This window comes from Canis lupus, chromosome 3 (assembly GCF_003254725.2).
Source record: "Canis lupus dingo isolate Sandy chromosome 3, ASM325472v2, whole genome shotgun sequence".
Classification (NCBI taxonomy): Eukaryota; Metazoa; Chordata; class Mammalia; order Carnivora; family Canidae; genus Canis; species Canis lupus.
In genome coordinates, this window is record NC_064245.1 from 91,808,675 (window position 1) to 91,827,058 (window position 18,384).

Below are 18,384 nucleotides of genomic sequence, written 5' to 3' on the forward strand. Positions count from 1 at the left end.
TGGGCCGCGGCGGTGTCGCTCCCGGGGTCCTGGTGGCCGTCCCTCTGGGCTTTCCTGCCTTGGGCCGTGGGCACTGCCATGGGCTCCAGGGGGCAGCGGCAAGGCCGCACAGTGTGCCGCCCCGGGGTGGGGGCAGCATTCACAGCGCCATGGTGATGTGACTCTAATTGTCTCTTTTAGGGCAGCTGGTGGACTTTTTAAAGAAAATTGAATCTAGAGGTCCGCTCTCGTGCGATACTGTTCTGAAGATTTTCTATCAGACGTGCAGAGCGGTGCAGCACATGCACAGACAAAAGCCGCCCATCATCCATAGAGACCTCAAGGTACCGCCTCCTGCCCACCTTGCGGGCCTGCCCCCGTCAGGACGGCCCCTTGCTGGCTTTTCCAGACAAGAGGGATGTAGGGGCTTCTGAACATCAGAACGGGTTTCTGGAAGCTGCTCCTCTGACGTGGTGCTGAGTCCTCTGCCTCCCTGCCATTTGGCGCCGCGATCTTTGCCTGGGGCTCCATGCCCCCTGCCTGCCCGTCACCCCGCCTGCCTGTCCTTTGGCGGGCTCTGGGACACTCACGGCTGAGGCTCCCGTCCTTCCATTCTTCTGGCCCCGGGAGCCGTGGAGAGCTGCTGCTGCTCCGTCCTCCATCCCCGGACACGGGCTCTGCGGGGTGCCTGCGTGCGGCTCGGGGCCTCAGGCCTTGTGCCACAGAGGTTGCTCTCCTGCAGGGAGCACTGCTCCCGAGATGCCCGCCGCGGGGAGTGGCACTGTGCTCGTGATTTCCCGTTGCCCCGCTGGAATGAATGGTTTCCGCTGTGCCCATGTCCGTGCTCTGCGCCCGCTTCTTCAGTAAACTTGTCGTTTTCTGCCCGTCAGGTTGTGGGTGGTTAGCGGGAGCTGCTCTGGCCTTCCAGCGGCCTTTCTCATGTCCTGTGTGCTGCTGGGCCCTTCTCCTGGTTTGTGGCCTACTTCTCGTTCCCCTGTTGTGTCTTTGGAAAAACCCAAGACCGTGGAACGTGCCTGGCGTCCACGAAGCTCACGCCCTGACTCTGACCACATCTTGAAGGAGCAGATGGTTTTTGCTGAAGAATCTTAGAATCATCTCGTGTCCTGGCTCTCCCAGATTCTTGTTCAAGTGTGATGTGTGTCTAGCCTGGCTGGCCTGGAGCAGGGCCCGCCCCTCCTTGGAGCCACACTGGGCTTCTCCGTGTGCCCAGGGAGGTGTGGGGTGGCATCTTTGTTTAGACTGGAGCCTTGGACAGGCTTGATCTTTCCTTTGGTCCCCTGAACCCAAGAGGTTGGCTGGTGCCCCCCATTGCGGAAGTCGTGGGGTCAGTATCCAGCCTGGAGGGTGCCTGGGCCGCCCCGCATGCTAGCCACCCCTTCCTGCTGTCTGGACGGGCGGATTTTCTCGTGACATCAAGACTCATGGTTTGTGCATTCACCTGTGTGTGTCTATAGTCTTTTTAAGGGAAGGGAACTCTAGAAGGACGAGATTAGTGAAGAATCAGCATTGCTGAGGTGTGTGGTGTGGACATCCCTCGTCCTCTCCGTGCCCCGTGTTTGCCGGAGGGCCCCAGTGGCCGGCCAGTGCTGGGCCTCCTTCAGGTGTTCCCTGTGGCCTGTCCACGGGCGTCACCGAGGGGCGCCCTGCAGACGGGCAGGTGGGACGCATGTCCTTGTGTTGCTCCTGCACGAGGCCCCGTCCGGCGCTGCAGGCTGCAGAGCGGAGCACTCGTGTCTGGCTTTTTGCCCAGCCTTATGGTGTCGAGGTCCGTCCACCTCGTGTGTCGTGGGAGCTGCGCACTGGGTTGAGGCCTGCTTCCCGAGTCGCTCCCATCCCTGTTTGGCCCGTGGAGCAATGCCGGCGCCCTCTGTCGGGCGTCGTGTCTCCCCCCACCCTCACCCCACCCTCCGGCAGCGGGTGGAGGCACCCGGTGCCAGCGACCCCTGGTCCTGGGTTTTAACGAGCATCTTTTCAAGTGTGTTGGAGTCTGGATTTTCTCTGGGGAGGTACCCGTGGGGAGTTCGCCTGTTTTTCCCAAGGGATCGCTTTCTGTTTGGTTTGTTGGAGCCCTGTGCCGGTCTTGCTGTGGCTTGCGTCGTCACTCTGAGTAGTGAGTGTCTCCCATGGGATGCTCCTTGTTTGACCTGGAGTTTCTCTGTCTTGCTGAGGAGTCGTTATCCCGCTGAGAGACCTGGAGGCTACTCTGCATGAAGGGGCAGGTCGTCTTCCTCGATCCATCATGGGCACCTCTCCTGGGTGGCCGTGCTGTGCCTGTGGCCCTCGGTGCCCCCAAGCCACGGTGTGGCGTGCACTGGATGCCCTGGGGGGCTGTCCCTGGTCCCTGGGCTCCTCTCTCTCCTTTAACGGAGCTTTACAGGGAGGCTTAAATCTGCTTGTCGGGCATCAGGTGGCCTCTGCGCTCTTCACCTCTCCACGTGAATCTCTGAATTATTGGTCAGGTTCCACCCGAAAACCTTTCCAGAATCTGATTGGAGTTGCCTTGACTGTCCCGCAGAGTGTGAGTTGACAGGCTTTCCCTTAGAAGACCCAACTGTAAACACGCCAGCTGTGCATTCAGGGCAGGGGCCCGGTGAGCAGGCCGCGCGGCCACGCCAGTAAAGCTGCCTGGGACCCGTGTCACAAAGCCACCCAGTGTGGGGCCGGCAGGAAGCAGGCTGGCTGGAGCTGGCTCCTGGCCCCTGGACCGGGCAGACGTGGTCTGATTCCTCGACTCTTTGGATTTTAATGGTTTACCTAAGTTATTCATAGTTTTCTGAATAGAGGCGTTTTCTGCATCTTTTGTTTGATTTCTTCCTAGGTTCTTGATACGTTTGATGATTTTGAAATGGTGTGTTAATGTTCTTCATTTTTTAACTGACTTTTTTAAAGGTGTCTTTTGAATGTTTTGTTGATGGGAGTTATTTTTGATTTATGTTTGACTTCAGTTTTCCTTCTTTTTATTTTTCTGAGTTTCTTATTTTTAAAGGAACCCATAATCACTTGGATCAACAAGAAGTTAAGATGCTGTGTCCTCCCGTTTGTGGGAGGAAGGCTTCTCGCTGTGGTCCGGGGAACCCCGTCCCGTCTCCAGCACTCCCTGGGCCTGGGTCTCTGCACCCAAGTTCATAAGGATTCTCTCTGGAATTCTGCAGGTGGAAAACTTATTGCTCAGTAACCAAGGGACCATCAAGCTGTGTGACTTTGGCAGTGCCACGACCATATCACATTACCCCGACTACAGCTGGAGCGCCCAGAGGCGGGCCCTGGTGGAGGAAGAGGTGAGTGGTGGGGCGCGTGCCCCCGTCCCGGCCTCCTTCCTCTGATGCTCGGACTGCAGCGGTGTGCTGTGCCCGAGAGGACTGGCGGGCCAGACCTTGGTGTTTGCCTCCCAGGTGTGTCTTTGGGCCAGGAAACCAAACTTGAGGTTTACCTTGTGTGTCTGTCACTCACCTCATCCCAAACTTGCCTCTTACGGCTTTTTTTGGGGGGGATTTTTTTTGGTAAAAGACCTGTAACGGAAAACTTCCTATTTCCACCGTTCTTAAGTGCGTGTGCCAGCGGCATCGAGTACGTTCATTGTGCTATCGTCCCCGCCATCCACCCACAGAACTCTGCCACCATCCCAAATGTGGCTGTTTAAAAAAAAAATCATTTAAAGATACATGTCATGGGCTCCCACAGGAAGTCCCAAAGGACATTGGTGGGTGTGCCCCGAGCACATGTGGGTCGGAGCGTGACCACACGCACACATGGCAGCGAGGCCTTGGGGAGGGGCCGGGGGCACTGTGCGGCTTGCCCTCATCTGGACACCCCTGAGCTGCACACTCACAGCAGCTGTGCTTTTATACATGGTGAGCAAACACAGAGACAGGAAACCCCAGAGATGTCGGGGTAGGCCATGTGTGGGGGCTGCGCTCTGCAGGGGCGTCCAGGGAAGCCTGCTGGGAAGGAGCCTGAGGGACGGGGCCTGAGCAGGCCAGCCGCTTGGCCCCCGGGGCCTGCACCACCAGGAGCCCGCCTGGAGGTCAGGTCTGCACAGAGCACCTGTTGCTTCTCCTGGAAGGTGTCACCGTCCCCTGCAGGCCCCAGACAGGTGTCGTGGATCAGAGCACAGGTGCTCCTAGATGGTCTGCACTCATCGGGGAAGGGGGCCTCCATCACTAAATCACCCCAGACCAGTGCGTTCCCACTTGTGTGTGAGCACATTTATAGCACAGCTGTTCCCGGCAAAGCGCAAACGTTTGAATGCTCTCCTTATGCCACTTTGCAGAGTAACGATGGTGTAGGAGTGTGGAGAGGGGTCCCTTGTCCCCGGGTGCTGGGCGGGTGGTTTGTAGCCGCCTCATGGGCTCTGAGTCCCGCCCCCTGTCACTGACTTTGGTAGCTCCTTGCAGGTGTGTGAGCACCTGCTGTGTGTCGTGCACACCTGCTTGGGGTGATGGGTGGGGGGCTGGAGTGGCCCACTCCTGTGCTTTTCTGCCCTGCATCTCCTCCCACCTCTGCCATTGGCCCGGGGGCACGTGCACCCCAGTGCCGTAACAGGAGCCCCCCACCCTCCCTGATTGTTTGCAAGGACTGTGGGTGCCATTTCTCTCATGGTTCATATTTTGGTGCCCAGATGCCGAGATTTGCTTCATGCTCGGTCCTGTGTGCTTGGACATGCTCCCTTCATTTGAGAGCCCTTGTGCGCTTTGTGGAGCAGCAGGGTGTCCCGTCCAGCCCTGGCACCTGCGTTCCTCAGGGGAGCGCTGCCGCCTGAGCGGGAGGGAGCACCAGAGACCCAGCTCTGGGCATGTGGCCGCGTGCGTGCGAACCTACACGCATGTCCCTCTGTGAGAAGCTCTGCATCTACGCTGGTCCCTCCGTCTGGCCTGTCCCGTGGGCCTCCTGCCCCCACGCCGCATCTGTGTGCCCTCTTTCCTAGCGAATGGCCCAGCTGCACGTCCCAGAATCCTCGTGTTACTAGAGAAAACAAATCTCCTGAAAGGGACCCAGATTCACGTGTGGTTCTGTGTGCCCCACCCCCACCCCCCCGCAGCCCAGACTGAGCCTGTGCTCCCTCATGCTCCTTCGTGCTGTGCGGAGAAGTCCTTGGATTCTCCCTCTCCCCTTCGGGGTGCTGGTGTTACCACAGTACATTCAGTGTGACTTTTTTTAATCTTATTTTTTAATAGACGACTTTTTGAGCAGTTACAGGTTTCCAGAAAAACTGAGCTGAAACCAGAGGCCCCCCCTTGCCCACACGCTTCCCGCTCTGTCCTCCTGTCTCTCTTGCAGGGATGCGCACACGGGTGCCACATTTCCCAGGTCCCCCGCCCTCTCACGTGCCACATGCTCTTCTGGTTTCTGCTTGCATCTTCTACGTCATGGCCTCTCTGGGGTCTGCACATGGGTCCCTCCATGGTGCCATCCGGTTCCCCTCGTGCTCCTGGTCGGGCGGGGTCCAGCGTTGTGCCTCCTGCACAGTTAGAGACGGCAGCACCCCGAGCAGCCTGCATAGGGCTCTCGTGTGCGTGTCTCAGGGTGTGAGCCCGGAAGCGCAGTGGCTGGGTCTGGGAGTAGGTCCAGCTGATAGGGTGTAGGGCCCTAAGTGGAAGTGTATCGGTCAAGCACGACAGCGCAGGATCCTAAGCATGCCGCTTGGGGACTTTTCCCGTGTGATGCCCCTGTCCCCCTGCGTCTGGGCCGTGTGGGGGCTGTGTGGCGCCCCCAGCTTCACCTCCCCCTGGTGTCCTGGGTGAGTCCTGCCTGAGCGCAGGAGTGTAGTTTTTGGAATGGGCTGCTCGAGGCCTCCATCCACTTTGTTCCCGTTCATCCCTTGTTCATCCCCGAGGAGTTGCAGGAGTTACACACCCCACCCGTGCGCCCTGTGTCCACAACGGGGGCCCCCGTGCGTTCACCCCACCTGTGGCCGGCCTCTGCAGGGGCTTGAGTGGCCGACCATCACGTGGAGAACAGCTTGTCGTACTTTCCGTGTGTCCGGCTGAGGTCGTGGCCCTGGTGCCTGCAGCCTCGTGGTCAGTGTTAGCTTACTCACCTTTCCCTTGGGCGCGAGGCCCCCCCGTGCCGCAGCCTTGTCTGTCGCATGTCCCACCCTCGGTACACGGCCCCCAGGGTGCTTTACCTAAAAACCTGGTAACTTCGGTTTGGTTCTGCCTCCCACAAGGACCTGTCCCGAAGCATCTCGTAGAAGAGCGCTTCCTCTCACGGTTCCGGGCCACACTTCCTGTGGGTGGGACACACTTCTCCTCGGCCCAGGCAGCCGGGTGCCCATGCTGAATGCTTGGGTGTGGCTGCATCCGCAGGCACCAGCGAGCACCAGCGCCCCTGGGGCAGGCGGCAGTGGGGGTGAGGAGGCAGGCGAGCGGCCTGCCACCGTATGGGCGGTGGCATGGATTCGAAGCAAGATAAGGAATGGTGCTCGTGTGTGGCCTTCCCCTTGAGACTGTCTCTGTCCTTCAGATCACCAGGAACACCACACCCATGTACAGGACACCGGAAATCGTGGACTTGTACTCCAACTTCCCCATCGGCGAGAAGCAGGACATCTGGGTGAGGCTGTGCCACCGTGGTACCTGGCGGCCCCGCTGTGGGCATGTGGGGCCCTCGGGGCAGGTTCCCGCCTGCCTGTTCTCCCCTTATTCCTCCTTCTCCTTTTGCTATTTTCACAAGAGTTACTTGTGACTGCCGTTAGCAGAGACACGCAGAACAGAGTCGGGTGGGGTGTCCCACAGGGTCCTCAGGGATGCCGTGTCTGGGGCAGTGCGCCTGTGATGGGTGTGCCCGTGTGGGTGTGCACGTGGGCCCTCCTGACCCAGGGACATCTCTCTGAAGGAGAGGCCAGGGGTTCATGCAGCCGGACTGGCCATCCCAGTTTTAGAGCTCTGCGGGTTTGCTGACAAGCAGAGTGAGGGCCAGGCCCTGATGCCCAGGTGACCCTGCTCCCTTCACTTTCCTGACACTCTGTGGTGGTGCCTGCGTGGTGTGGGCATGAAGCCTGGTGTGTCCCTCCTGGGGCGTGGTGTCCGGGAGGAGCTGGGGGAGAGCGGCGCCCAGGGGCCGGGGCTGCACCTGCCCACACCAAGGCCGCCCGCCCCCTTCCTGGCCCCTAAGAGCTGGGGGTGGGGAGAGCCGTGCCTCGGGCCCAGACCACTGTCAAGGGCCGAGTTCAGGTCTCCGGGCAAGCCTCCTGGGAACCCTGCTGCGGATGGGGGAGTCTCTACCCGAGTGCAGGTGGCCACTGATTGCGGCTTGCAGTGAGCTGGGGGTGCCCGCTAGAGCCCCCCCATAGCTGTAGCCTGTGCAGTCTTTGTAAACGTGGGTCCAGCCCAAGTCGGTGGCCTTGGCTCGTCCCTGTGCCCGCGGTCCCACAGGGGAAGCTGACGCTGCGTGCTGAGGGCTTGCCCCCCCATCGGAGGGAGCGGCTGTGGGCGCTCCATGCCTCCGTTCCTCCTCCGTGGCCCCGGCCGAGCTGCGGGGCAGTGGGCGGTGGGGAGGGGCGTCTCGGGCAGGGCCTCTCATGGACACCCGAGGCACACATTGGCTTCCTGCTCCTGCCGTGGTGGGCCGTGCGCGCTGTGTCCTCCTGGGTGGCCCTGCGGGGCCAGAGGCTTGCACGTGGGGATGGGCTTCCCGATGACAGACACTGTTGGCCCCTCGGACCGCAGAGGCTTGTGCCTGAGGGTGCAAGGCAGGCTGGGCCTGCGGGGGGGTGCCCCTCGGGGCCTCCATCCTCACCCCTGCACCCCTCGCCCCCTCGGCGCCCCTCCCTCACCTCCGCCCCACCACCACCGCCATCCCCTTTGCCCCTGTCCTGCCCCCAACTCCGCCCCATCACTCCTGCCCCGCCTCCTCCCCCCTTGCACCCATCTCCCCCACTCACCCCTGCCCCCTTTACCCCCGCCCGCCCCAACTCCGCCCCATTGCTCCTGCCTGCCTCCGCCCCCCACCCCCCTTTGCCCCCATCTCGTCCCCGTCACCCCTGCCCCCTTTACCCCCCCGCCCTGCCCCAACTCTGCCCACATCACTTCTGCCCCGCCTCCACCTGCCCTTGGCACCCATCTCCCCCCTGCCCCACCCCTCGGTGCCCCTCCCCTGCCCGCCTCCTTTGCCCCTGCCCCCAACTCCGTCCCCTTGTACCACCACCCCACCTCATCTCAACTCCACCCTCGCCGCCCCCCTCACCCCCGCCCCGGCCTCCCCCTTTGCCCCTGCCCCGCCCCCCCGCCCCACCTCCACCATGCCCCCTTTGTCCCAACTCTGCCCCATCACTCCTGCCCCACCTTGCCCCCTCAATTCCACCCCCTCGCCCCTGCCCCCCCCCTCATCTCCACCCTCCCCACAGGCGCTGGGCTGCATCTTGTATCTGCTGTGCTTCCGGCAGCATCCTTTTGAAGACGGAGCAAAGCTTCGGATAGTCAACGGGAAGTTCTCGATCCCCCCCAATGACACCCGGTACTCTGTGTTCCACGACCTCATCCGTAAGTCCCATGTGCCGAGGCCTTGAAGGCCACGCCGCCCTTCAGTGCTCGGCCCCATCTGTCTCGCCCCTTGTGGCTGTGTGCCCCCCCTCCCCGTGGGGGCTGTGCCCCGCGCCCAGCGCCCGTGTGAATTCTCAGGGCTCTGAGTGGCCCCTTCTGGTAACTGTGCCAGTTTTGGTCTCACTCTCCATGTCCTGTTTCACTCCCTTGCTGGTAATACCAGTGGCGGGAGTAAACCGAAGGGCCTCCGGGGCTGTGACCTTGGGGAGAGACGGCCCTGCGGTCCCGACCCTGACCTGAGCTCGCCTGCTTCTGCCCTAGGCGCCACGCTGAAGGTCAACCCCGAGGAGCGGCTGTCCATCACAGAACTGGTGAACCAGCTCCAGGAGATCGCGGCCGCCAGGAACGTGAACCCCAAGTCTCCCATCACTGAGGTAGGGGCCTTGCCAGGCGTTGTCCTTGATGGCGTGTTCAGGACGTTCCCGAGAGGCCCACCTGCCCTGGGCAGGAGACAGGGTTCCTGGCAGCAGCTGCTGGGGGCTCCCAGGGGCGGGGCCCATAAACTGGGTGTGGGGCTCTGGCAGATGGTGTCATGAGGGCCTGTCCCCAGGCCTGGGGGCCCAGGCAGGAGGTGGAAATAAGGACCTGCCGTGTCGGGGCAGGGAGAGTCATCACCCCGGGGGAGGAAGTAAGCTGTGGGAGGGTGTTGGGTGGCATGGTGGGTCCGCTCCAGGGACAGTGCTCCCCTGAGAGTTGGCAGCGGGTGGGTTGGGTGGTGGTCGGGGAGCTGTTTGATCTTTGGGATCAGAGAGGGGAGGTACTGCCGGACACACGGCACCCCTGGTGGGGGGACTGCTGCACACGTTGACATTGGTGCTTCTGGGACCCGTGACGCGGGTGTGTAGCCTGGTGAACCCCTTCTGTCGGGTTCTCTGGGCCACATGGGGCTGAGCGAGCAGTGAAGCGGTCCTCCCTGTGAGAAGGCAGCCCACCCCAGGGCAGCAGAGCTCCCGAGTGAGAACAGGAGGAGGGGCCGAGACCCTGGAGGAGGGGCACGGTGTCCTTTAATAGGAGGGCATGGCAAAGGATTTTTTTTTCCTTAAGATTTTATTTATGAGACACAGAGAGAGGCAGAGACACAGGCAGAGAAGCAGGCTCCCTGTGGGGGAGCCCAACATGGGACTTGATCCTGGGACCTGCCAAAGTCAGACGCTCAACCGCTTAGCCACCCAGAGGTCCCTGGGAAAGGAATTTTAAAAAAACCAAGTAGCATCTCCGTGTCCTTCACGACACAGGCCCAGAGATGCTGAGCACCGTTCGTTAGGGTTTGCAGGGAGTGCTGGGAAGTGTAGGGTCAGAACGACGATGTTGTTTCTTCTAGAAATTGATTAAGCAAACAGAGAAGTTGTGAAGAGAAGACATGGCTCGTCTAACAGACGAGGACGTGTGCGTTACTTGTAGGGGTTTATAGAACGTTAGCATCAACCATCAGGTCATCCAGAAAGACACCAAAAATGACAGTCTCATTCCATTCAGAAAAATGACGGTTACGTGTACCTAATTTCCTTTACCTCAATGCTACTGTCTCATCAAATCACACCAGAAACTCTAAAGCGTGTGGACGAGTAACTTACGAGTCCTCGTGGAAGCTGCATCTGACCCGAGGCTGGCACCCTGTGGGCTTCCGGCCCTGTGCTGACGTCACGTGGTTGGGCTGTGCACCTTGCCCGTGGGCTCCCAGCATCTGTGCAGGTGTAGGGCTTGAGGCCCCAGCCGGCAGTGGCCATGGGCTCCGCTCGTGGGAGACAGCCTCACTGTGCACAGCCCACAGCCGAGGGCACCAGCTGACCGGGGACGGGCGGGCCACTGTCCTCCGTCACTGCAGAGCGGGGCGTGTGGTGGGCGTGCAGTGGGCGTGCAGAGTGGGGCAGGTTCACGGCTGCTTCCTCTGCTGTGAGGCTGAGCCCGGGCATGTCGATCTCCAGCGTAGCAGGCATGCAGGTGCCGCGTCGGTGTGCGGGCCTCCTGGTGTGGGCAGGTTGTTGAGACCATGGGACGTTCTTCCCTTGGACCTCACGGTGAGGCAGGTTAACTTGGGAGCCAGCGTGCCCGGGGCTCAGGCACCGCGTGGGGTGTCACGGAGGCTCTCTGCGTGGTGAGGAGCGGCGTGAACTGCGGCTCTGACCTCTGTGGAGGTCGACTGTTTGCATTTTGAATATTTGCAGCTCCTAGAGCAGAACGGAGGCTATGGGAACGCTGTCCCTTCCCGAGGGCCACCCCCTCCTGGGGGCTCCAGCAGCGGCTACAGCGGAGGTGAGTACCCACCATCTGTCCCCTGGGGATACCGTGCCCCTGCCGCATGCTTTCAGCCTGGCAGCAAGGGACAGGCTCCACGTTTGGGGCCCCGAGGACACCCTGAGGTTTGGGTTCCCCAGGCCTGTCAGAACTCAGTGGACCTGGGGGAGAGGCACGAACGCCAGCTGTCCTCTCCCCGTACCGTCAGGACAGCACTGGTTCTCTGCAGCTTGGAGCGACAACAGGGGTAGCCACACGGGCATCACCACCCACTCGTGGGGCTGGCTCGGTCTCCAGCCCCACGGAGGCCCCTGGCCCCTCTGTAAGTCACCGGGTGGGGTGGCTGGGGGCCCTGGGGCAGACAGTGGCCAAGACGGCGAGTACAGAAGGAGCGCGGGTGGGGACCAGACACCGCTCTGGCAGCAGCCGGGAGGGCGGCCAGTGGTTCTCCTCAGCCTCAGCCCGTGTGTGCCAGGACAGGTCGCATGCCTGCCACGGACATGATGGGGCTGTGACCCAGGAGGAGCCTGCGGCCCGAGCTCTGTGTGGCCGGGCCTGGGAACGCTGTGCCAGGACGCGCTCCTGCCCGCCTCGGTGCTGGGGTGTGGACTCAGCTCTGGCCCCTCAGCTGTCCCGGGCCCTGCACGTGCCCCTGGGTGTCCTGTGTGTGAGGCTGCCCCAGCTCCTGCGGGGAGGGGGTTCTCAAGGCCCCGAGGGCACATGCACGGCAGCGCCCGGCCGAGGGTGGGCTGGTAACGACCTGGTGAGGGGCCAGCGTAGACATCACACGTCGGACACGTTGGCCCCGTCCCAGGACAGCCCGGCTCCTCGGCCCAGCGGTGACCCAGACGTTGGCAACAGGCGCAGCTGCATCGGTCACGGGCTGTGGAGAGTCCCTGGGCGAACGCAGCCCGTGGGTGTGCTTTTGTCTGCTCACACTCCCTTCTTCCAACGCTGCCTGCCTTGGGGGCCACCCTGCTCACCTCCAGGCAGCCGTGTCCTCGGGGGCCCGTCCTGGCGGCCCTGCCCCAGGCCCTGCTACGTGGCCCTGCGTTCCTGCCACGTGGCCTTCCTGTGCCTGGCTTGGTGCTGAGCGGGCCTCCCAGCAGCCGGCCTCTCGGCCTCTCGGCCCTGTGGGAGCTGCGCGGCAGCCGGGCCCCAGGCCAGGCCCTCATCAGAGGCTTGTCTCTGCTTCCAGGCCTGGCGCTGGCCGAGTACGACCAGCCCTACGGCGGGCTCCTGGACATCCTGCGGGGGGGCACGGAGCGCCTCTTCACAAACCTCAAGGACACCTCCTCCAAGGTCATCCAGTCTGTTGCCAAGTGAGTGGGGGCGAGCGGGCGCAGCTTCTAGGTGGTGGCACCTGGTTTCTCTGTAGTAGGGGTTTCCCGACCTTTGGGCTCTGTGTTGCCTCCACGCCTGGCAGGACCCGCACTCGAGGCCGCTGGTGAGCGGGTGATGCCCCGTCCACACGGGCTCTGCCATTGTACCCACAGACGCTGGCGCTGGGATCTGCGCCTCGTGTTGGGGGTGGCCGCTCCTGCTGGGGCCCCCAGGCTCTGTGTCTCCTCTGCTCTGTGACGACACCTGTCTCGTGTGTGTGGTTTCTCCTGGATGGCGTGGAGTGAGTGGGGCAGGGGCGGGGCCCGGGGACACCTCCTGAGTACAGCCCCACTGAGTGACAGCACGGAGTTACTGGGGCGACAGGCTGCGGGTGAGGAGTCACCTTGTGGGTGGTTCAGGGTGGCACATGTGCGCGGCTGGAGGCCACCTGGGTGCCCCTGCCAGACCACGGGACCTGCGCTTGCTGGGGCAGGTCTCCCGCAGGCCCCCGGGCCCGCGTCCACGTGAGGCTCCCCTCTGTGTTCCGGCAGTTAGGGGGATGGCCCGCGGGTGCTGGGCCGGGAGTCTCCGTCCGGGGAGACTCTGCAATCCCCATGTGTCTCGGACACCTGCAGGCTTCCTCGCCTCATCCTCGTCCTGCTGTTTGGCGCTCTGGTCTTTGTTTTCTGTGCACCCGGTTGATAGCACGGGTAGAGCCACGCACAGGCGGCGAGGAGTGTGTGGCCGTTGGGCTGTGTTGGGCCGTGTGGCACCGCGTGCTCTGTATCTCATGCGACTCTACGGAGGAGAGGACACTGGGCTTCCGCTGGCTGTCTCAGCACACGGGGCGTCTGCCCACATCGCCGTGACCCTCTGCGACATCCCGGGCCACAGCTTGTCACGGGGCGTGTCTGCGCGTCCAGGGCGGGCGCTCCAGCATCCTGTGTCCACGTTGGCAGTGGCCAGGACAGGCTGGGCTGCCAGCGACCTGGACTGGGCTGCCGTGTGCATGTGCTTCCTCGCCCACGTGTGGCGATGCCATGTTGTGGGCCGCTGTGCCTGCTGCACCCCCCGGGCCGCTGTTCCCCGTACCTGGTGCCGACGGCAGGGTTGTCAGGGCAGGCCACGGGTCGCACGTCTCCACTTGGGTCCTGCCCCTCCTGCCAGCACATGATGCCACGGGGTCTCGGGGTGGGCTTCTGGGACTGGAGGGCTCTGGAGCGGCAGCTGCTGGGGGTGATGAGTAGATCGTGGACGTGCAAGGAGCTGCTCAGCCCGGCTCTCAGGAAACCACAGTGACCTGGTGAGACCCCTTCCTCACCGGGTCTCATGGCTTCTCGGCAGACCGTGGCCACGCTGATGCGGTGCTGGCCTCAGCTTCCAGATTCTGGGGTGGACGCGGGGGAGGGGGCCCACAGCATCTGGTGCAGCCGCGGTGCTGGAGCCCCCACTGGGTGCCTGCGCGTCTGTTCAAACTTTTGAATGTGGTTTCCACAAACAGGAGTGTGACACTGTCTCTGGTAGGGGCTGGAGAGGGCAGTGGTGTGCTCCTGGGCTTAGCCGGCTTAGGACCGGCTGGACCCCACGGGGCATGTTGACGTGAAGACCTGACCCTGGCAGCCCTCCTCAGGCTGAGAGCACAGCCAGGGTCCCAGTGGTGACACGGGCGAGGCGGCCTGGGGATCCGTTGGATGGTGGGTCCCACCCCTCGGGGCAGGGCCTCCGGCAGGTCTTGCATGATAACAAGACCAGAGCTTGAAAAGCATAGAAAAGCTGTCACCTGGCGGCGTCAGGATTGACAGTTTCTTAAACAAGAAATGATACGTGTCAGGGTCCCAGGACCACTCCCAGGGTTGGAGGTTTGCCGGAGTCCTCCTGTGCCCCAGACTTGGCACAGGGCCGTCCTCGGGGTGGGGGTTTGCCTCAGAACACGGGGAAAAGGCGCTGGTGGAGTCTGAGGAACCTGGCACGACTTTCCGTCTTCCATCTCCGTGGAGTCGTGTGGGACGCGTGTCACTCAGGGGAGCCCCCCAGAGACCCAGCACCGGGGGTTGGGGTCCGCAGGGCACGCAGCAGGCGCCAGACTCGTACCAGGTCTGGGAGGAGCGGGGAGCCTCCCGAAGTCGCTGGACCGCAGCCGCGGAGCCGCCTGGCCAGCAGGCCTCTGTGCGTTCGCAGTTAGGCCCACGTGACTGTCTCTTGTCGGGCTTCTTGCTTCCAACGTGATTCAGCGAGAGTGTCCGAGACACGCAAGCATGCAGGCCGGAGGGGAAACGTCCCCAGTACCGACAGGTTCTCGGCGAGCCTACCCAGAGCCCTCGGGGGTATCGGACGGGGGACGGCAGGACACGTGGGTCCCAGCCCTGTTCTCCGCCGTGGCCAGCAGCCGTGACGTTCACGCTCGTATGCCTGGCAGCCGTGCTGCCGAGGGGCCGCCCCAGGCCTGGGTGGGGGTGGCCTTGCTCACGGCTGACGGGCTCTCGGGGCGCCGAGCAGCCCTCCGTGATGCCGGCAGAGACTCGGGGGTCCTGGGAGGCCCGTCGGCCCCTCACTGCCTCCTGGGTGTGGGAACACGCCTTCCGTGCGCTCGTCCCGGGGCCAGAACGCAGGCCTTTGGCGGCCGCCCCCACCCAAGCACACCCCGAGTCCCCGACTTCGCCTGTCAGGCTGTGGTGTTCACGTCATTCCGCCCACGCCCCACGCAGGACAGAGCGGCCAGGGCCTGTGGACGGCACCTCTGGACGCCGCTGTTTCTGTGGCCTGTCTGTTCTAAACCTTTGCTCTTTTTTGGAGTTTTTGTTTACCGATACTATATTTTGTTGTGTATTCTGTGTGTTCATTGCTTTTGTAAAAAAGTAAACATGGGCAAACCCTTCGTCTGATGCTCACGTTGTTTGTCCTGCGGTGGGCTTGTTTGTTTTATGAGTGTGTGGGTGTGCGCGGGGCTGGGGGTGGGGGCGGCACAGAGAGAACCCCTGGCGGTCCCCCCACCCCCCTCCCCCTGCAGCGCAGGGCCCCGCGGGGGCCGGAACCCGGATGCCCATCGGCGTGAGCCCCCCCCGGCGCCCTGTCCTGAGGGGTTTCAGCTAAAGCTCAGGGAGCCCGTCCTCCCCTTAGGTCTTGTTCAGGGAGTTTCCCGTGGCCCAGGTTTTGAGCATATTTTAGGTGTGTTTTAAAACAGTTATTTAAATGTTTAAATGTGTTGTAAACATCTGTTTAATGGTTTTATTGCCGTCCGTTTGGGTGTGTAATCCACTCGGAGCTGACGTGGGGGCTGTTTCTCGCCATCTCCCCCGCCAGGAGCAGCCTGGCGCCGATGGCCACAGGCGGGCGGCCTTCCAGTTCCTTTCCCAGGCCTCCTGCCCTGCCCAGTGCCCGGCCTCAGCCCCTGCCACTGCCGGCCCTTCTCCCTGTCCTGCCTGCCCAGGAACACTGGCTGTTCTTACACCGGTTTCTTTGAGTGGTTTCTAGAATAAACTTGTCAAGCTGCCTGAACGATTCCTTAGGATGTTCCTGCATTTTATGCATTTTACAATCATTTCAGGATGGTTGGTCTGCACAGGGCTGACTCTGGCCTCTAGCAGGGAGGTGTCCCCAGGTCCAGGGGTCCTTTCCTCCCTCCTGGATGCCCGCCGGCCACTGTCGGAGGGCGGGAGGGGCAGCAGGCGCGTGGGGCTGCACGTGGGGCTGCGAGCGCGTCCAGCCCCTCGGTGCCTCTGGGCCCTGCTGCGCCCGGAGCCAGTGCAGTGGTGCTGCTGCTCGGGTGCTGTGCCCAGCTGAGTCTGGAGAAACTGCACGAGGAGACCTGAGTGAGGAGAGAGCCACCACGTGTGTGTTTGGGAGAATTAAGTTTTGAGGGTGGTATCCTCACGCAGTCTGTGAGTCCGTCACAATATAAATAAAAATTTAGATGTATCTATTGATTTTGACCTAGAAATTTGTAAGTTGCCCAAAATTGCCAGCAGTGTATTAAAAGAAAGAAGAATGGGGGATGAACCCAGTGTATGTCACTTTTCTTCAGACATGAGCCGTGTGCCCGTGCGGGTGAGGTGGTGGGACTCGTGAACGCTGCCCGGCTAGGGGGACCTGCATGGGACCACGCAGCCTAGGGGTCTGGGCAACGAGAGGTGCTGTGGCTGTGGGTGTCTGTGTGGGCAAGAAACGGGTGGGTCTTCCACGAACGGCCAAGAACATTGATCGGATTAGTTGGAAGATGTATTGTCAACAGCAGCGCTTTAAGGAAAATTAAAATAGAGACGGGCATGATTGTGACGTGACAGTGGGGGAGGTTTCTTTTTTTTATTATTATTTTTTTAATTTTTTTAAATTTTTTTTTTAAATAGTCTTTTTTAAATTTATTTATGATATGGAGAGAGACAGGCAGAGATACAGGCAGAAGGAGAGGTAGAAGCAGGCTCCATGCACCGGGAGCCCGACGTGGGATTCGATCCCGGGTCTCCAGGATCGCGCCCTGGGCCAAAGGCAGGCGCCAAACCGCTGCGCCACCCAGGGATCCCTATGGGGGAGGTTTCTTACGTGGGATGAAAGTGCCCAGCTGTGGGAATGAGCGGCCAACAACGTAGGCCAAACCCCGTGTCCACCCAAACACACTGCTAAGTTTCCAGAAAGGTATGGGCCTGAGTGGCAGTGGGTGTGTTTGAACCGGGAGACAGGGACAGTGTCTCCTACGAAGCCCGTCGTGGACGACAAACAGGAGGCAGGCATGGAGGCAGCCGGCAGGACGAATGGGGAATAAAATCCTAGAAGGTGCTCGGCCTCGCCAGCTCGCCAGCTCGTAGACGTCGTGGAGTCAGGCTGGTTGGTCCGGCCTCTGGTCCCCGTCCTGCAGCGGGTGCGGACGGATGCCCAGCGCGCCCGTGCCCACCTCCTGCGCCCTGCCCTGCCTTCTATGCTTGGAATCGAGCCCTTCGCCTGAGCCCCTCTCTTCTTTCCTATCCGTTACATTTCTTTTTGTTTATTTGACTTTTTTTACTGGCTGCTCCAGAGCTTGCGGGACATATTTCCAGCTCATCCAGACCCTCCCCCCCCCCCCCCCCCCCCCACGTAGCCCTGCACCACCGCCTCGGGTACTCGCTGCCACAGGAGCACACACGCGTGTGTGTCTGAACACAGGAGCCGTGCTGAGTGTGCACACCGGATGCGCTGCTGCCTTTATCTTTGGAACGGGCCGGTGTCTATCAAATCAGCTAAGAATAAGAAAATGAAAGTGTTTGTTTTACTTTCGTTTCCTCTTTGATGTTCTTCGGCTCTTCGTGTAGATCTGAGGGTCTGACACAGCGCTTTCCTCCTCTCTGGAGAACTGCTAACGCGTCTTGCAGCGGGTCAGCTGGCAGCCTGTCCCCCGCGCGCCTCAGAGTCTCCACTGCTCCTCGCGTTGGGAGGGTCACGGCCCAGGGTGCGGGACTCGGGGGCGTTCTCCCGACGTTCCGTATCTTGCTCCTTGCTCGCGTGGGGTCTGAAGAGACGGCCGGTGTGCGTCCCACCCCCGCTCCTGTGCGTCCCGGGCGCGGCTGGCCATCTGACGTCCTGCCGGCCCCGCGCCCCGGCTCGCCCTTGCTCTGCGCGGCGGCTGCGACCCGCTCCGTGCTCCGTGCGCGGTAACCTTTCCAAGTCACCCCCATCCTTGGAGATCTGGTTCCGGAATTTTTCAGCCTTCGTTCTCTTTGCGTTGCTTTTTTTTTTCTTTCTTTTCTTTTCTTTTTTTTTTTTTTTACGTTGCATTTTTCAAGGATTTTATTGATAGTTTTTCCAGCTCAGATTCTTTCCTTGGCCGCATCCAGTCTGATCAGCTCGTCAGAGCCTTTCTTTTCTGCCCCCGTGGTTTTATCTCCTGCTTTTCTTTTTGATCCTTTCTTGGAACCTTTCTCTCTGTTCACAGGGCCCATCTGTTGTCTGCTTTCTGCTTTAATAAGTTAGAGCTGTAAGCGTATTACTCACAGCTGCTTACATTCCTGGTCCTACGGTTCCAACATCCCTGCCGCATCTGGTTCTCGTGCCTTCTCGGTGACTTGAAACTGTTTTGCCACACGTGATGTGCTGGGCCGAGAAAGCTATCTTCTTTCCAGGGGAATAGTGGTCAGTTTGTCCTGGGGTCTGTGCCTCTCTGTCACCTCCGCTCTAGATGCGTGCGTGCACCCTGACAGGTGCACACACACACCTGCTCACCTGCCCACATGCACACCCATACACAACGTTCCCCATGGGCCGCGGCCTGAGCGCTGAGGTCCCCACAGCCTCTGCAGGGCTCACTCCATTCTAAGGTCTC

General features: G+C 61.4%; 1 protein-coding gene and 1 long non-coding RNA gene across 16 annotated transcripts in view; both read left to right on the forward strand.

The window, feature by feature from the left end:
• Nucleotides 1-18,384, forward strand: part of GAK (cyclin G associated kinase) — a 55,530-nt gene that overhangs the window by 15,863 nt on the left and 21,283 nt on the right. For 10 of the 15 annotated variants that reach the window (XM_025438471.3, XM_025438476.3, XM_049108062.1 and 7 more), the window contains 7 exons: nucleotides 181-323; nucleotides 3,153-3,278; nucleotides 6,463-6,552; nucleotides 8,345-8,480; nucleotides 8,802-8,914; nucleotides 10,706-10,793; nucleotides 11,974-12,097. In XM_025438471.3, coding sequence (XP_025294256.1) covers nucleotides 181-323; nucleotides 3,153-3,278; nucleotides 6,463-6,552; nucleotides 8,345-8,480; nucleotides 8,802-8,914; nucleotides 10,706-10,793; nucleotides 11,974-12,097 — 820 coding nt within the window. The remainder of the gene's footprint in view (nucleotides 1-180; nucleotides 324-3,152; nucleotides 3,279-6,462; nucleotides 6,553-8,344; nucleotides 8,481-8,801; nucleotides 8,915-10,705; nucleotides 10,794-11,973; nucleotides 12,098-18,384) is intronic. The other 5 variants (XM_025438479.3, XM_049108064.1, XM_025438483.3 and 2 more) reach the window with 1 other exon arrangement.
• On the forward strand, nucleotides 12,104-14,973 carry LOC118354307 (uncharacterized). Its single transcript, XR_004814638.1, has 2 exons — nucleotides 12,104-12,399; nucleotides 12,734-14,973. It is a non-coding gene; the product is annotated as an uncharacterized LOC118354307 (long non-coding RNA).